Here is a 14,420-nt window from a genome sequence, read left to right as displayed (position 1 = left end):
GCCTCGTCCAGATGTTCGTCAGGTTGGACTTGTTCAGCCTCGTCCAGTTGTTCGTCAGGTTGGACTTGTTCAACCTCGTCCAGATGTTTGTCAGGTTGGACTTGTTCAGCCTCGTCCAGATGTTCAACTTTTAAATCTACTCCTAGTTCCTCTTCTTTTTCTTCACTTACTGTTCCTTCTTCTTCTAATTCTTCTGGTAAGTTGACTGGGAAAAAGCTCTTCAGGAGATTATTTTGTAACTCTTCATCATCACCAATCATTAGCTCCTCCTCCTCATCGAAATTACACGCAGAACATCCAAACGAGCCATCCTCTGAATTGTCATCATCTACTCCAGAGAATACCGTTCTGTGGAATGATTGAAATGTGTGAATTAATTATTTTGTGAATAAAAAAAAATTGAGCTGACAATATATGATTCAAAGTAAACTTACTGGAATAGTTCAGTCAGTTCATCGGAGGAGTACGTGGTTTTTCCTGTGGCCAAAGCGCTTTCCAATCGTTCGGTAATAAGTGGTGGAGTGTTTTCCATATCACGGAACACTTTTATTACATCATTCAAGTCATTTTCTTCCTTGAAAAATGCATTCAAAGGTAAGAATGTTCCACATAAAACCAGCGCCACAGACAGAAATCGCGAGCAAACCATTATGATTTTGATTTTATTTTACGTTTTTGATTCTCTGGAAATTGTAAAGGTTTGATTGGAATAATTTTTTTTGAAATTTTTTTTTCGATCTTTGGAGAATTTTTTTCGAAGCGTGTGGCTTTGGATAAAGATGCAATCAGACTGAAATCTCATGACAAGCGATAATTCTGTGTGAAACAGAAGTTCAGGTGTGCATTGCAAAAAAAATCGATTCTATTTTTAAAAACATATCATGCACTGATTCAATGCTCAAAACAGACGTTGAAAAATTGAAGCAATCGATCGAAATGATGACAATGTCAGATCTTTTGCATTAATTTAGCAAAGCAATGAATCAATTCATGGAATAAAATCAGATGATAAAGTAAGTCACCCAGTGGGATAGTCAAATTTCATCACTGGGATAGTAAAATGTTGACATTTTTTCACCGACTTTCAACTTTGCTGCCGCAAACTGTGATGATGCAAACGCTCTCGAATCGGAAATACCATATTCGAACAGTTTTGCCCATATTATTTGATGCACCGCATAGTACTTGAGCATTCAATCTGTGTGCATATGTTATGCAAATGTTCGGTTTGGACAAGTCGATGTCCAACTTTTGGAGATGTTCAAAAAGTGACCAATTTCGAGTCGATAGATGAGACCCGAAAGGTATATTTTAAGTGTGTTTCAACCATGCAATATTGAACAGTGTGTATTTATTTTTCACTGTACTGCCCGAGCATTTATCAATATTTCATTTGCATCAGTCAATAGATACAAGATTTATGCTATTTTTAGTGTCTATACACTCGTTGAATAGCATCATTTGGATATATTTCCTTTCGGCAAATGTTAAACGACAACATACAGTGGTACGATTTTCCATTCTATCATTAGTAGTACACTGACATAACAATTGTTTTGTCTTGTTTGTTTCGAATGCATTTTGATTGCGACAACATTTTTGGAAAATGTTTACTCCGCACAAGAAGCCAAAGAAGAAATTCGATGAAATGACATCGAAAACCGCACTGTGTACTCTCTATTCTGGAGAATAGTTGGGAAAACCTCAACGAAACAGTGCGAAAGAGATGCAAATGAAGAGACAGAGTCACATTGGTACAACACATTTTAAATTAGTAGTTGGTATCTCAACGGATTTCTGTTGGAAAAATGCATGCATATCGCACAGAGAGGAACACATTGTTTTCACAACGAAACTAATTCTTTATCCAAAAGTTATTCGACTCTCTGTCGTTCACTTGAGCACCACACGAATCACAATCATGCCACTCAGCGTCGACAATTTGTTGATGCTACCAGCATATGCACTCCAACAGAGATACACAGACATACTTCCATAGCCCTGACAACCGACACATGACAATGTGTTTCAAATGCTTGTTCCCAACCCAGCCCGTTTGGCAAACAAAACTTTTGTCGAACATTTCGACTTTGCATAAGCAGTCTTAGGATGACGAATAATTTTTGGCGAACCAGAAAACACAGCTCTGAAGTCAGCATCAAATTCCATTCAGAATGGTTTCGTAGAGTCAACATTTTGCATCATTAAGGAAATTGCTTCTCATTTTTTTTCTTTCATATCAGAAACTCTGCGATTAGAAAAAAAAATAATTTGCGAAATGCAATGAAAAGTTGAAATCATTTCAAAATCATACGTCAGAAGGGCGTGATGGTTAAAATCAATATGGAAACCAGAACAAATTAGCAACAAATCTCTAATGAAAATTGGAACGCAATTCCAAATTAATTTGGTTTTCCAATTCGTTTATTTGCATTCGGATAACAATACTTTTTTCTCGAATCGCATCCAACGAAGTTCAAGTTGTGTGTAAACTTTTCGAGGGTGGAAATGGCAAAAAATGCCGGATGAAAAAAAAGCGAGGCAGCACAACAATAGAACGTGTAAATAATGCAATTAGATTTGTGTTAAGCGAAAAAGCCATGTCGTTCATTGTGGCGCTCAGACGTCGAACTATATGTTGTGCTGTACATATTTTTCCATTTAATATCTCGTTGCGCTAATTGTATTCGGAGTGAATGTGGTTGTCTTTGTTTTATCGGCCTATTGTTGTAACGGGGCTTGTATCCGGCACAATGAATTTGACGTGTTCATTGTGGTGGAGAAAGATGAACGCGAGTGATTTTGTAATGTGCTGATGCTTTGTATTTGGAACCACTCTCGTAGCTATCGTTCGGCGTGACTGTTGGCGTTTGATTCGATTTGTATGTCGATAAAACATGAATTTACACTTTTTCGCCTCGTTTCGACGGAATAGTGTACGGTTGCGGTTCAGTTGTCTAAAATTTGGCTTTCAGCTTTAATCCAATTTCAAATAGTTCACGCGTGGCGGCAGCGGCAGCGGCAGCGACGGTGGTGTGTTATTATATGGTGTTGTAATTTTTTGCTGAAGATGAAGACGCCTGATGAATATATGCTTCGATTGGGGTTACACAAAATATTTTGATTGAACGCAGTCTCTTTTGTTTCCATTTTTATCCATACCATCGATCGATTTTACCAAATTTACCATTGTAATTCACCTGTATTTAACTACATCCATTGAATATCAAACTCTTTACTGTGTTTCAATTCATGGATGATGGGCTCAGTACCTGGATGAATCGATGCATACATCGTTGGGTGCGACTGAAAATTAGTGCGAACACCTTCATTGAATTTGTGGGCGAAAGAGTCGATTTAAGGGTTAAAATCGAATTTTCAACTAGTTCCAACAATATTTGCAATTATGTATCATATTTGATGCAGCACACGGGATTTTCGCACACAATTATACGTACACGTGCTCCATTGATACTCGATTGCATGGGCTTATTCACCATGATGGCCGTGTCTACCAATCAATTCGTTCACACATTCTATTTTAAAAGCAGTGTTGATTGTTCTATTTTTAGCTTTGCGATATGTTGGCCCGTCAACAGGCAAATAGCGAATAAACATTTGAAACATACCGGACTATGTACAGTACATCGTCATTGCGCTCTAATTGCTTCAACAACTTCATTGTGCATGAACTTATTTTACTGACAACCATATTTAGCGAGAAATAGTTCAAAATGATGTTCCGTTAATTATATGGAAATGTCGAAATTGCCAGATATATTTCGGGAGTAGAACACATTATTTATATATAAATCGAAATCAGACTGATTGAAACACTTTTGAAAAGCTAAATTCAGCGCAATTCTTCGTCTTCGTCTTCTTCAACAAATTTTTCACAAATTCATTTTTAAGATTATTTATGTTTTTTAGAAGGCAATTTTGTGTTTCAAATCGATATTCAGTTTATAACCATTTCAAAGATAAATTGTTCATTGTCATAAAATAATAGGTTTCGATTTGACTGAATGGAGATTAATTTCTAAATTGATGCAAATTAATAGACTGTATGGAATTAAGTTCTCTGTCGTTTATTTATTCCATAGCAAACTCTACAGGTGCGCTAAATCGATGGGTTTAACGGTAATTGGTAACGGCTGAATATTTTTGTTTGTTTGATTGATTTTTTTTTTGCACAAGAATTGAATTAAATTAAAAGGACGCATCAAAAAGTGTAAAAGCAATGAATACAACAGGAATGAAGATTGAATTTATTTTTTAAGTTCTTCGCAGGTCAATGTGTGTTCGTTGAAGAGTGATCCTTCGCCGCATGCAATCAAACGTGGATGACCTTCGACACATGTGATAAGATGATGTTGGTCGCCTGGGAGTGGGTATCGTGGGAATGGCCAAAAACGAGCCGATGGTGAGCTTGAGTCCACCTTGACTGGGCATTTGAAACCAACAACGGCTAAAAATCACACGGTAAATTCAAATATTAATAAACTGAGTTGAAAAATCGTCAAAGCAAAAGTTAAAAACCACCTTCTGGATTGCAAATGTGAAGAAGTTGATCTGGCCAGTTGCATCCGTGGATGCGTTCATCGTAGGCCAAACCTTCGTCGCAGTGATGTTGTGATGGCTCACCGAAAGCACATTTCAAGTAAGTGGTTGAACATTCTGCACTGTCTGGATAGACACCGAAAGCATATTCACATCCTGGTGATGAAATTGGGTTTGCTGTAAAATAAAACGATAATTTAGTTCAATTAACGATGAAAATTCCATCTAAATTGTTTAGGTTCATGATTAGAATATGTCAATGATTCTTACGGTCGAATTTTTTGGTTCCACAGTCTACGGCCCAGTTGTAGTTACAATGGTTGTGTACGTTACCCTTTCCATCGAACAACAAACCATTTTCGCATGTTTCCAATGTCAATGTACCGTTTGTACACAAGAAGAATTGATCACAATTGTCTGGATGAGCGTAGGCCTGAAGAATTTGCAATGTAAGAAATTATAGAAATTTTGTTTTCATTGAAATAAACATTTGACGTATGCAAAAATAAATAAATTAAAATCAACAATCATGTTTACCTGTTCGCCGTAGGGTTCCGGACAGTGTGGAGCTGAAGCGCCATGGGCTAAAAACAAAGAAAGTAAAAAAAAAATCGATCGTTATTCTCAAAAAATACATAAAAAATGCGGCTGAATAAAGTTGTGGTTTACAAATGTCAACAGATAAACCAGTTCTGTTTTCAATGACTTCATACTTTGCCCAACACAGACATTAAATCGACTTCATTATTCAAATTTTGTACACATCGAGACATTTGATATGGAGAAAAACACTGCAATCATCAATCATTTCGAAAAGAAAGTAAATCGACTGAAACTATTCTTTAGTAACAGACAACAAACAATGCTTCAGTTTTGGGGCGTAATGAGCGATACACGAAAAATCAAAAATTCATGTGTCTCATGATTGTTAGAGGCAAACTCACGTCAGATGTGTTTATTTTCTCTCGTTAAATAACCACTTTCGAGCCGCTCAAGTGAAATCCATCTCGAATGTCTGGTTGAAAATTCAAATCAGGATTGTTTCAATTATGAATTCAAAAAATGCACAAAAACGACTGAATAAAAGTGCTACGCTAATGACATTGCATGAAAAAAGTCAACAACTGAGTAAATGTTTCGTTTTGTTGAATCCAATACACAACAGTGATGGTGGCAGTTTTTTTTCGCAACATGGAAAAAGAGATAATGAACGGTTTAATTTGATTAAACAATATCCATTTATTCTTCAATTCCATCAACGTTTACGTTTTCACAACAAAAACGAAATGAAAGAAAAAATCGTGAAATCAAATGATGCGAAGCCACAAAAATAAACACGTTCGTTAAAAATAAAGTATAAACATTATGAATGATCATCAAAAACACTTTCATTTCCATTTCCTCATTTTGCTTTTTGCGGTCGATTTCCATTTTTAGCCATAAATCATAAGTGTCAAAACTAATTTTGTGTGCACGTTTTGTATCCAGTGATTTTTTTGTTGCTGTTGTTGATCACAGCGTTGATTGGGCCGAGTCGTATTTGAAACATATGGGAATAGCAATTTATAAATTTAACCCTTTAAAGAAGCGGATTTTTGACGACCATATTTTTTTATATCGACCACAAATTCAAACTTGAAATTCATAAAATGGAAAACATTCGAGTTTGAAATTACCGCGAATCGAATTAATTTCGGGTTTGAAATGTCAATGGTTTGATATGAAATGGGGCTGAAGAAGGTCATGTTTCGATGTTATCACCATGCCGATGCAACAATAGCGAATTTGACAGACGCTACTGAATCCATAATGAATGCCTGTTCGAACATTTCAATTTGTGGTGTGTTTGCCATCGATGAAATACCAAGCGCTTCACGAACCGTTACCACAATGCGAGTATTGCACCAATGGCAATGGCTGCTACATGCTACATATATTGAGAACTCAAGCTGCTATATCAATCGAAGTTGCAGAACGGTGGCAGAATAAAAAATAAACTAGACCAAAACCGACCGAATGTTGTAATTAAAATCGACAAAAGAAAAAGTTTAATTGAGTTGCCATGAGCGCGCGCGCGCGCGCGCACGGCGCACATTGCACAGTGCACACAGCGAGCAAAATTACGAAAATGAATTGAGTAGTTGGCTCCATTTTGCAGACGGCCAGTCAACAAGTGAAAATAGTTGGAGCAACATACATTGAGCTGACATCGTTGCTCGTGTCAAGCATAAAAGCTATCGCCATTTCGAAGTATAAACAAAGATATTGGACGTTTTGTTGTCGATATGAGGGACTTGTATTGGTTTTGGTGCGTTCTCACGTACCAAATGATTGGTTCAAAGAACAACTATGGCTTGCCCACAGTTTTATTTCGCATTCTCGGCTCACGTCAGCCGCGCGATCGAACGCACATTTACATTCACCAACGGCAATAATTACTTAATGAATGTTTAATTTTGGTTCAGTTTTTCTCACACTATTCACCTTGGATTGATATGCAATGCATTTTCGTTTTACATTCGCCAAACGGCCTTTTTAGATTGGAGATAGGCAACGTTTAATTTTCTCAATTATTCAACGCTCAAAATGCAAATATTGAAACAAACGTCGGCCGACGTAGAATCAATAGAAAAATTCTTTCACACACAAAATGTTTTGTATGCCGTTCAATCGGACAAATAAATCGATGGTTAAAAGTTTCACAACAATACGAGAAAAAAAATGGCACCATTTGCTGCATTCAACTTACCCAGAATCCCAAATGAACAAATCAACGCAACTGTAAACAATGTTTGACGCATGTTTCTGTATTCGTCACACTGAACGACGAGACACGAAGGGAAAAAAAAGAGAGAACAAAATATGCACCAAATTGCGGTAGATTATGCCCAAAAATTCTTTGTTCACGCAAATCACACAGAACACGTTCTTCGACCGAGAAAAAAAAGAGAGAATGAAAAAGAAAGGAAAAAACAAAAGAGAAACAAAATGAATGAATTATTCCATAATTTTTGTATTCACGGCACGCTATTTATTGTATTCACTGTTGACTTTTTTTCTCTCTCTTCTGTCTTTGGTTGGCTTCGAATGGTGAACATAATAAATAATTGAATGCAGTGCAGGTAATGTCGCCACACACCAGACCCAACCAAAGACAAATTCCCTAGCTCGTTTTCGGTTTATTGCCCGTGCAATAAAAAAAAACGAATAATCCAACGGAAAGTGGCACGGGAAAATATATATCGAATCGAATCGCGAAATAAAATCTGAGAGAGAAATAAAATCAAAAAAAAATTCTGGAAAAAAATGCCCGTACTTGATGATGTGATTCACAATGTTACCGTTCCGTTACTAAGGTTGAACACCAACTAAACGAACGTTGCTTTAGCATAAATTTTAAAGCTAACTCCAAGCCAGCCAATGAAAATATAACGTTATTGTTTGTGTGTTGGTGCGTGCAAAACTGTTCACACTTATATTTACGTCTTAAAAACACGCCGCTGTCTTCAGCAGCAGCAACAGCAACAGTGAGTGGTCGCGTCGCTAACTTACAGTTACAACAACATCGGCAACGAACGATCGTTCATCGCTAATCATATGTGGAATATTGTAAATGTGAACAAGATTCACAAATCACCAACTCAAACAAATCACATTCGATTGAAGCGGTTTTTTGTTGTTGTTGCAAATATCTGCTGTATGCGTGTACGTGTGTGTGTGTGTGTGTGTGTGTGTGTAAAGCGAACAAAGAAAAAAGACCACTTCGATTTGTGAAAGGGAAAGAAAGCAATAGGCTCTTGTAGACGGTTGTTGTAGTGCTTTGAAATATAGTCAATTTCATGTGATTTAGTCTTGTTTTGGTATTATATTTTACAAAATTATTGACGTTGACTTGATATTTTTATGTACTATTTTTTTCCCTCCGTTCAACAATATATCTTCGTACATTATTTCTCGTTAAAAATGCGCAGCAACTCAACAACAAATGAATCATGCATCACACCCACCCACACATACGCGCTCGACATACGTTATGAGCTGCACGTATGATTATTTTGTCATCATTGCAATAAATCTTTGAATGGAAATTACCAGCTTTCATACACGATTGATCGCAAAACTTTGGGCGGAAATGAACAAATACGTAGTTGTTGTCATGCAATTAACAACCTTCGCTTATCTCACTTTCTGCTGAAATCCGCAGACGTATCGATGATAATTGTGAGCGAATGCCGTTTTGCGATGAAGTAATTTTCAGCTCTTGTGTGAGACACAAGTAGCCGAGTTTTATGCGAGACGACCGGAGCGCAGACTTTCATCAGCTGCCATTTAATTTTTAGTTCAATTAAAAAGCGTTCAATTTACCAAAGTTCGTTAAACGAATGAACGTACGCACGAGTCGCACAGAAATCCGTCCACATTAATTGTAGCTTTACTTACCTTATTTATGTAATGATCATTTCTGATGTGCAATCAGCCGTAAAAAGATGACATAAGACAAAGGAGCCAAGTAAACAATAAAACGAAAGTGTTGTTAATTGATCAATTTTCTTTTGCCAAAGACAAATAATATGAACGGTACTCAGATTATTATGTTTTTTTTTTCTTCAATAAATTTCATAATCTCCTCAATATATTATTCATAAGCGGATTTTATTTATGAGCATTCAGTTTTAAGGTCCATACACAGTTCCGCGTGAAATGAAAAAATTTCTCCGGTGAAATTTTCACCAGTGATCTTTGTATCAAGTTTTTTTATATTCAAATTGCAAGTATAATGATTTTTGATATATAAAACAGTTAGCTGCTATCATTATCAACACAATACATCAATAAATTTGTGTTTTGAATTTATTCTTCTATATATTTCGGTCACAGCTAATTTTTTCACGGTCGTGAAATTTTTTTCTCGTGCATTTTGCACGCGAAAAATTTTTCACGACCGTGAAAAAATTTGTAGAGGCGAAAATAAATAGAAGAATAAATTCAAAACACAAATTTATTGATGTATTGTGTTGATAATGATAGCAGCTAACTGTTTTATATATCAAAAATCATTATACTTGCAATTTGAATATAAAAAAACTTGATACAAAGATCACTGGTGAAAATTTCACCGGAGAAATTTTTTCATTTCACAAGGAACTGTGTATCTAGCTTTATTGTTGATTGGATTTCCAAATAAATTCAAACTTTAATTTTAATAGAAGTGGAGAGAGAGTTTTTCTTTAAATATAGAGAGAGAGAGAAAAATAGGAAGACAGAAAAGTAAGAGTGAAAGACAATAGAATGGGAAAGAAAAAAAAGAGAGAAAAGAAAAGTGACAGTATAATAGAAATCGGAAGATAGAAAAAGTTATAGTAAAAGATAGCAAAAAATTGAGTGTTGAAAGACAATATTTGAGAAGAATTGTAGAAAGTTGCTACTAGAAAGAGAAACATAAATAAATTGAGCAAAAGGATAAAGTAGTTCAAGAATAGACGAAAGTTTTGAGCAGGAAGAACAAGAGTAGACAGATTTGAGCCTTCAGTTAGAAAATAGAATCGAGAATGGATAAATAAACAGACAGATAGAGAGAAAAAGATGTAGAAATAAAGACAGATAATTAGAAAATAAAACAGAATAGAACAGAATAGAAAAAAATAGAACAGAATAGAACAGAGTGGAGAGGAAAGTAAACGAAATGAAAAAAGAAACTATTAATTAACTTAAGTGTTTTCGTTATAATTTTACATATTAAAATCTCTTGGTGTTTGTTGTTGAATTTTTTTTTATCCTGTCTTACGCTTTCATAAACAAAATCAAAAACTAGAAACAATTTTTTTTACGCAAACTGAAAACGATTACAAACGAAAAAAATAAGTCTATCGAATGGCAACAATCATTGATTGCTCACAGCATTTATTTTCTCGATTTCTTTGATGGTTTGCTGTCTTCGGATTCCTCCTTGTACCAGTCCTCGCTGTGAGAATAAAGGAAAACACGGCGTAAATTGAGTGAATTGGTCATTTGGCCCGAATTAACCAAAGAAAAAAAGTTCGAATCGATACTAACCATCCTGGAACATTTTCTGGTGCATCGCACATTTCTGTGGCATCGTTGTAGACTTGGCCAGCTGGGCAGCCGAGTGGACGCTTGTCAACACCGTTCAAGCACACATAGAATTTCTGGCAGTCAGTTTCGTGTGGGTATTTTGGATGAGCAACAATTTGACCTTTGGAATCGCTGACTTTGGTGCTTTGGGTTGGGCAACGGAAACCATCGTCATCGACGTCCGAATCTGCGGCGAGTTCTGAATAAATAGGCATCCAAGTGAAGTGCGACCAAACAACTGAATTTCATTCCTTTGACTTACCTAATTCGGATTTGCAGCCTTCACGGTTAGCTGTGTCTGGCCAGACACAGGTGCCTGAGTATTCATCGAAATGCAATCCAGAGGTACATTTGATTTCGATGGCGTCACCGTCAATGCAGTTGTAGAAGAGATTGCACACGGCTGGGTTTGGATGGGCGAAAAAGCCATTTTTGCGTGGACATTTTTCGTTGTTTCCCTTTGGTGGTTCTGAAAATGTCAACAGAATTTTAAATCAATCGATTCTAAGACGGGAAGAGTGTTCTCTTAGTCAATTCCAATGTGAAACTCACGAAGTTCTGTACGATCCTCGCAGTCAACGTTGAATGGCTGGTCGCATTTGTTCTTCAGCCGAATGGTTTCGTCAAACACCAAACCGTCTGGGCACAATCGCTCGGTGGCCACACCATCGTCACATTCGTAGTATTTATCGCATTGGACAGGATCTTTGTATTGGCCACTTTTGTCATTTGGACATTGGAAATTTGTTTCACCTTTTTGGGCGTCTACAATAGAAATTGAATGAAACAAAGTTTGTGAAAATTGAAATGAAGTCACTGATTTTTCTTCTTTTCTTTTCAAACAATGTGCTTAAACATAATAATCTGTAATTTTATTGCGTTACGGTGTATCGCCAACGCTCGATGTCGTCGACGACAGCGTCAACATTCCCATGATTGCCATTTAACTAGCATTAATTTCATGCATAAATAAATATGGTGTGTCGCCTAGTTGTTGGACAACTTTCTAAATTCATATCATATACATATATTGGCAACACTGTCGCGCACCGTGTGTTGCTATGTTATTGTATTCAGCATCGATAGCATACCGATCAATATGAATAACAATCTGCGGAACTGTGCATAAAGTATGAAACAATACACACAAGCGCGCACACACGCGTGCGTCCACTGCGCCCCGTTTATCGTCGCAAACTGTCCGACATCGCACCAATTACCTGTATCAATATCGGTCGATTAAATTTATTCAGCACAGGGTCGCAATAATTTGCCTAATTCTTACTAAATGATTTTTTTTCGCCCAGAATTGAGCACAAAATCATATTCAAATGGTCATTTCGGTTTTTCGACGAATTAGTTTGCCAATTCCAAATATGGAAGATGAATTATGCAAACAAAAACGACTGAAATCGAGAGTTTTTTTTTCCTTCTCCTTCTTCGTCGTTGTTGTACATGTTATTTCGTCGAAGAAAGAGTTGATTTGGCGTTTTTTTGCTTGTATAATAGCGAAAATGGATTCGAAGAAAATTCGATGTTTCAACAAAAAAAAACCAGTTTCATCATTCCGAACCAACCAGAGCAAATCGGACAAAGAAATAATCGAAAAATAAAGACAAAGCAACCAAAAGCCGGTTTAGAGTATTTTTTTATCATTTTACGATATATTTTTTTGTGTTCCTCTGTCATCGATTTTGTCGTGCGATTATTATTATAAAATCGAAAGTATTTTGCATGTGATTTCTTTTCTTCTTCTTGCTCGGAGTTATTGTTACCACTTTTGATTGGATAGATGGAAAATCGACCTGACAATGACGTGTCTGAGCTGCATGAACAATACCGAAACCAACAACGGCGACGACATTTCGAAAACAATGCCGAGAAAGTCAATTTGTCATTCAATGAAAGGAAAATTAAAGAAATGCCACAGCTGTTCGATCAAGCGGACAGTGACTCGATGAAATTATTATGTCTTCATTGCGGCGATATTCCATGCACCGAGAAAATACTTCAATTAAATTCCAATTGAAATGTTGAACAAATTCGATCTGATCATTTTCGGATTCGAATCGTAATGAGAAATCTCGAATTAAATCGTGCAAACTTTGGTGGCGTTGACAGGAAAATCACTCACATCCAAATAATGTTTTTGTTTGTGGTTGTTGAAAACATTTAATTTCGTTTTTTTATTGGGTCACCTTTAAAGATCAATCGATTAAATGGGCTTGATGTTGAGCTTGTTTCTAATTTTCAACTTGGAAATTAGACACGACAATCCCATTTATGTTGCAAATGACATTTTGATTTTTCCCATTTTATTGGCATTTCAATGCACATATTGACCTTTGCCATTTGAATGTTACGCTTCTCTCTGAACATACGAAAATGTTGGCAAATTTATCGTGATTTTATGCATGATTTGTACAGCAAAAATTAATTTTATTTATTGTGATTATGATAAATCAACACCGTTTAGCAATCACTTTTTGAATTATTCAATTTTGTGAAATGGCAATGCCGAAGGTTCGTCTTCTGTGAAAATCTTTTCGATTTTATGGAAAATCTAACGAAATTTTTACACTGAAACCAATTAAATTACGGTTTTAAATTTGAACAATACGATAGAAATGGAATAATTTCAAATCGGACAAAAATATTTGCCGAAAATTTATGAATTTGAAGTGAGAAAAAAAAAACGATAAATAAAAACTCACTAGTAAAAGCCAATGAGGCAAACACTAGAACTACAACAAAACGATTCATTTTGTTATGTTTTGAAAATTTAAATAAACACAAACACTTATTGATTGAAACGCTAGACAATTCGATGGTACGATGAAGAGTTGAATTTCTTTTTATATTGACCTACAACTAAACCGTTCCGTATGTATTCTTAAACTACGGCTTCACATGTAAACGACTCTTACTTTTGAGGACTCCCTTCTCAAAAAAAAAAAATGAGCGCAGCACGGTGATCACAGCGATTTTGTTATACTATTACATCGTACGCTTTAGGTTCGTATTCGTTGACCGTAGTTCAGCGGGATTGTTGCTTATGTTGCCTTTGGGCTGGATGTTGCACACATTTGCACATGTTACATCGGTGCGACTACTTGTCGGTTTTGTTTTCTTCTTATTTCTTTCTCGCTTCAACACATGAATGAAATTTCGTGCACAAAAAAGGTGGGCATTGGACACAATTTCGACGAGAGTATGAGGGGTTTCTTTGCCTAATTGCTGAATTGCAACAGTCACACCGAAAATAAAATCGAGTGATGTGTTTTGACTTCAGGCCCGATTCAACCTTGTGATCTTGCATTTGTTGCACTGGTTGTCATTGAATCCATTTTTTTTTTATTCGTTGTGTGTTTGGCAATTTGAATACCTTGACTTTGTATTGCGCTCGCACATAAAGTGGTTTTCATAATAAAAAAAAAGCCACTTTTTATTTTCGTTCAAACCAACCGGTAATTGAAATACTTCATTTACTCGTCTCGACTTGGGTGCCCGGTTTATTGCCTTTCGATTGTTTGGGTCGCGGTAAAATCGTGTGCTTCACGGGTTCACATCGATGCGAAATTCACGTTGATCGTGATGCTTACTTTGCACAACAGTTTATTGATCTTCGGACGTGTAAACAGCAAGCAAACACAAAGTGTTCAGTGATTCATTTCTGCCATTTCATTGAGTAATCGCAATTGAAAAATCACCGCAGAAAATGAGCATGGAAAAAAGAAAGCAAATGCCACATTGGTAGATTTGTTTTT

The 14,420-nt window shown here is 36.2% G+C and overlaps 2 protein-coding genes and 1 long non-coding RNA gene across 4 annotated transcripts in view; all 3 read right to left on the bottom strand.

Annotated features, from left to right (window-relative positions):
* LOC129568994 (uncharacterized) overlaps positions 1 to 202 on the bottom strand; it is a 429-nt gene extending 227 nt beyond the window's left edge. The window contains exon 1 of the long non-coding RNA XR_008688004.1: positions 75 to 202. This is a non-coding gene — a long non-coding RNA (uncharacterized LOC129568994). The remainder of the gene's footprint in view (positions 1 to 74) is intronic.
* A 3,870-nt stretch (positions 203 to 4,072) lies between these two features.
* LOC129568993 (protein obstructor-E) lies at positions 4,073 to 7,979 on the bottom strand. The gene is made up of 6 exons (XM_055447349.1): positions 7,877 to 7,979; positions 7,310 to 7,488; positions 5,098 to 5,144; positions 4,831 to 4,993; positions 4,543 to 4,737; positions 4,073 to 4,468 (listed from the first exon to the last, which is right to left on the bottom strand). The coding sequence occupies exons 2-6, from the start codon at positions 7,359 to 7,361 to the stop codon at positions 4,269 to 4,271; spliced, it is 657 nt and encodes a 218-aa protein (XP_055303324.1). The 5' UTR covers positions 7,362 to 7,488; positions 7,877 to 7,979; the 3' UTR covers positions 4,073 to 4,268.
* Positions 7,980 to 10,263: 2,284 nt separating this feature from the next.
* LOC129569041 (protein obstructor-E-like) lies at positions 10,264 to 13,567 on the bottom strand. 2 transcript variants are annotated; one of them, XM_055447436.1, is made up of 5 exons: positions 13,368 to 13,567; positions 11,206 to 11,418; positions 10,916 to 11,122; positions 10,615 to 10,852; positions 10,264 to 10,522 (listed from the first exon to the last, which is right to left on the bottom strand). In XM_055447436.1, the coding sequence occupies exons 1-5, from the start codon at positions 13,414 to 13,416 to the stop codon at positions 10,462 to 10,464; spliced, it is 768 nt and encodes a 255-aa protein (XP_055303411.1). In that variant the 5' UTR covers positions 13,417 to 13,567; the 3' UTR covers positions 10,264 to 10,461. The 2 variants fall into 2 exon arrangements, with proteins under 2 accessions (XP_055303411.1, XP_055303412.1); XM_055447437.1 differs by having other exon boundaries at positions 10,615 to 10,840.
* Positions 13,568 to 14,420: the final 853 nt, after the last annotated feature.

Source organism: Sitodiplosis mosellana, unplaced genomic scaffold (assembly GCF_009176505.1).
Source record: "Sitodiplosis mosellana isolate CC-2019 unplaced genomic scaffold, AAFC_SMos_1.0 Smas_scaffold_30, whole genome shotgun sequence".
Classification (NCBI taxonomy): domain Eukaryota; kingdom Metazoa; phylum Arthropoda; class Insecta; order Diptera; family Cecidomyiidae; genus Sitodiplosis; species Sitodiplosis mosellana.
This window is presented reverse-complemented; position numbering and strand designations above follow the sequence as displayed.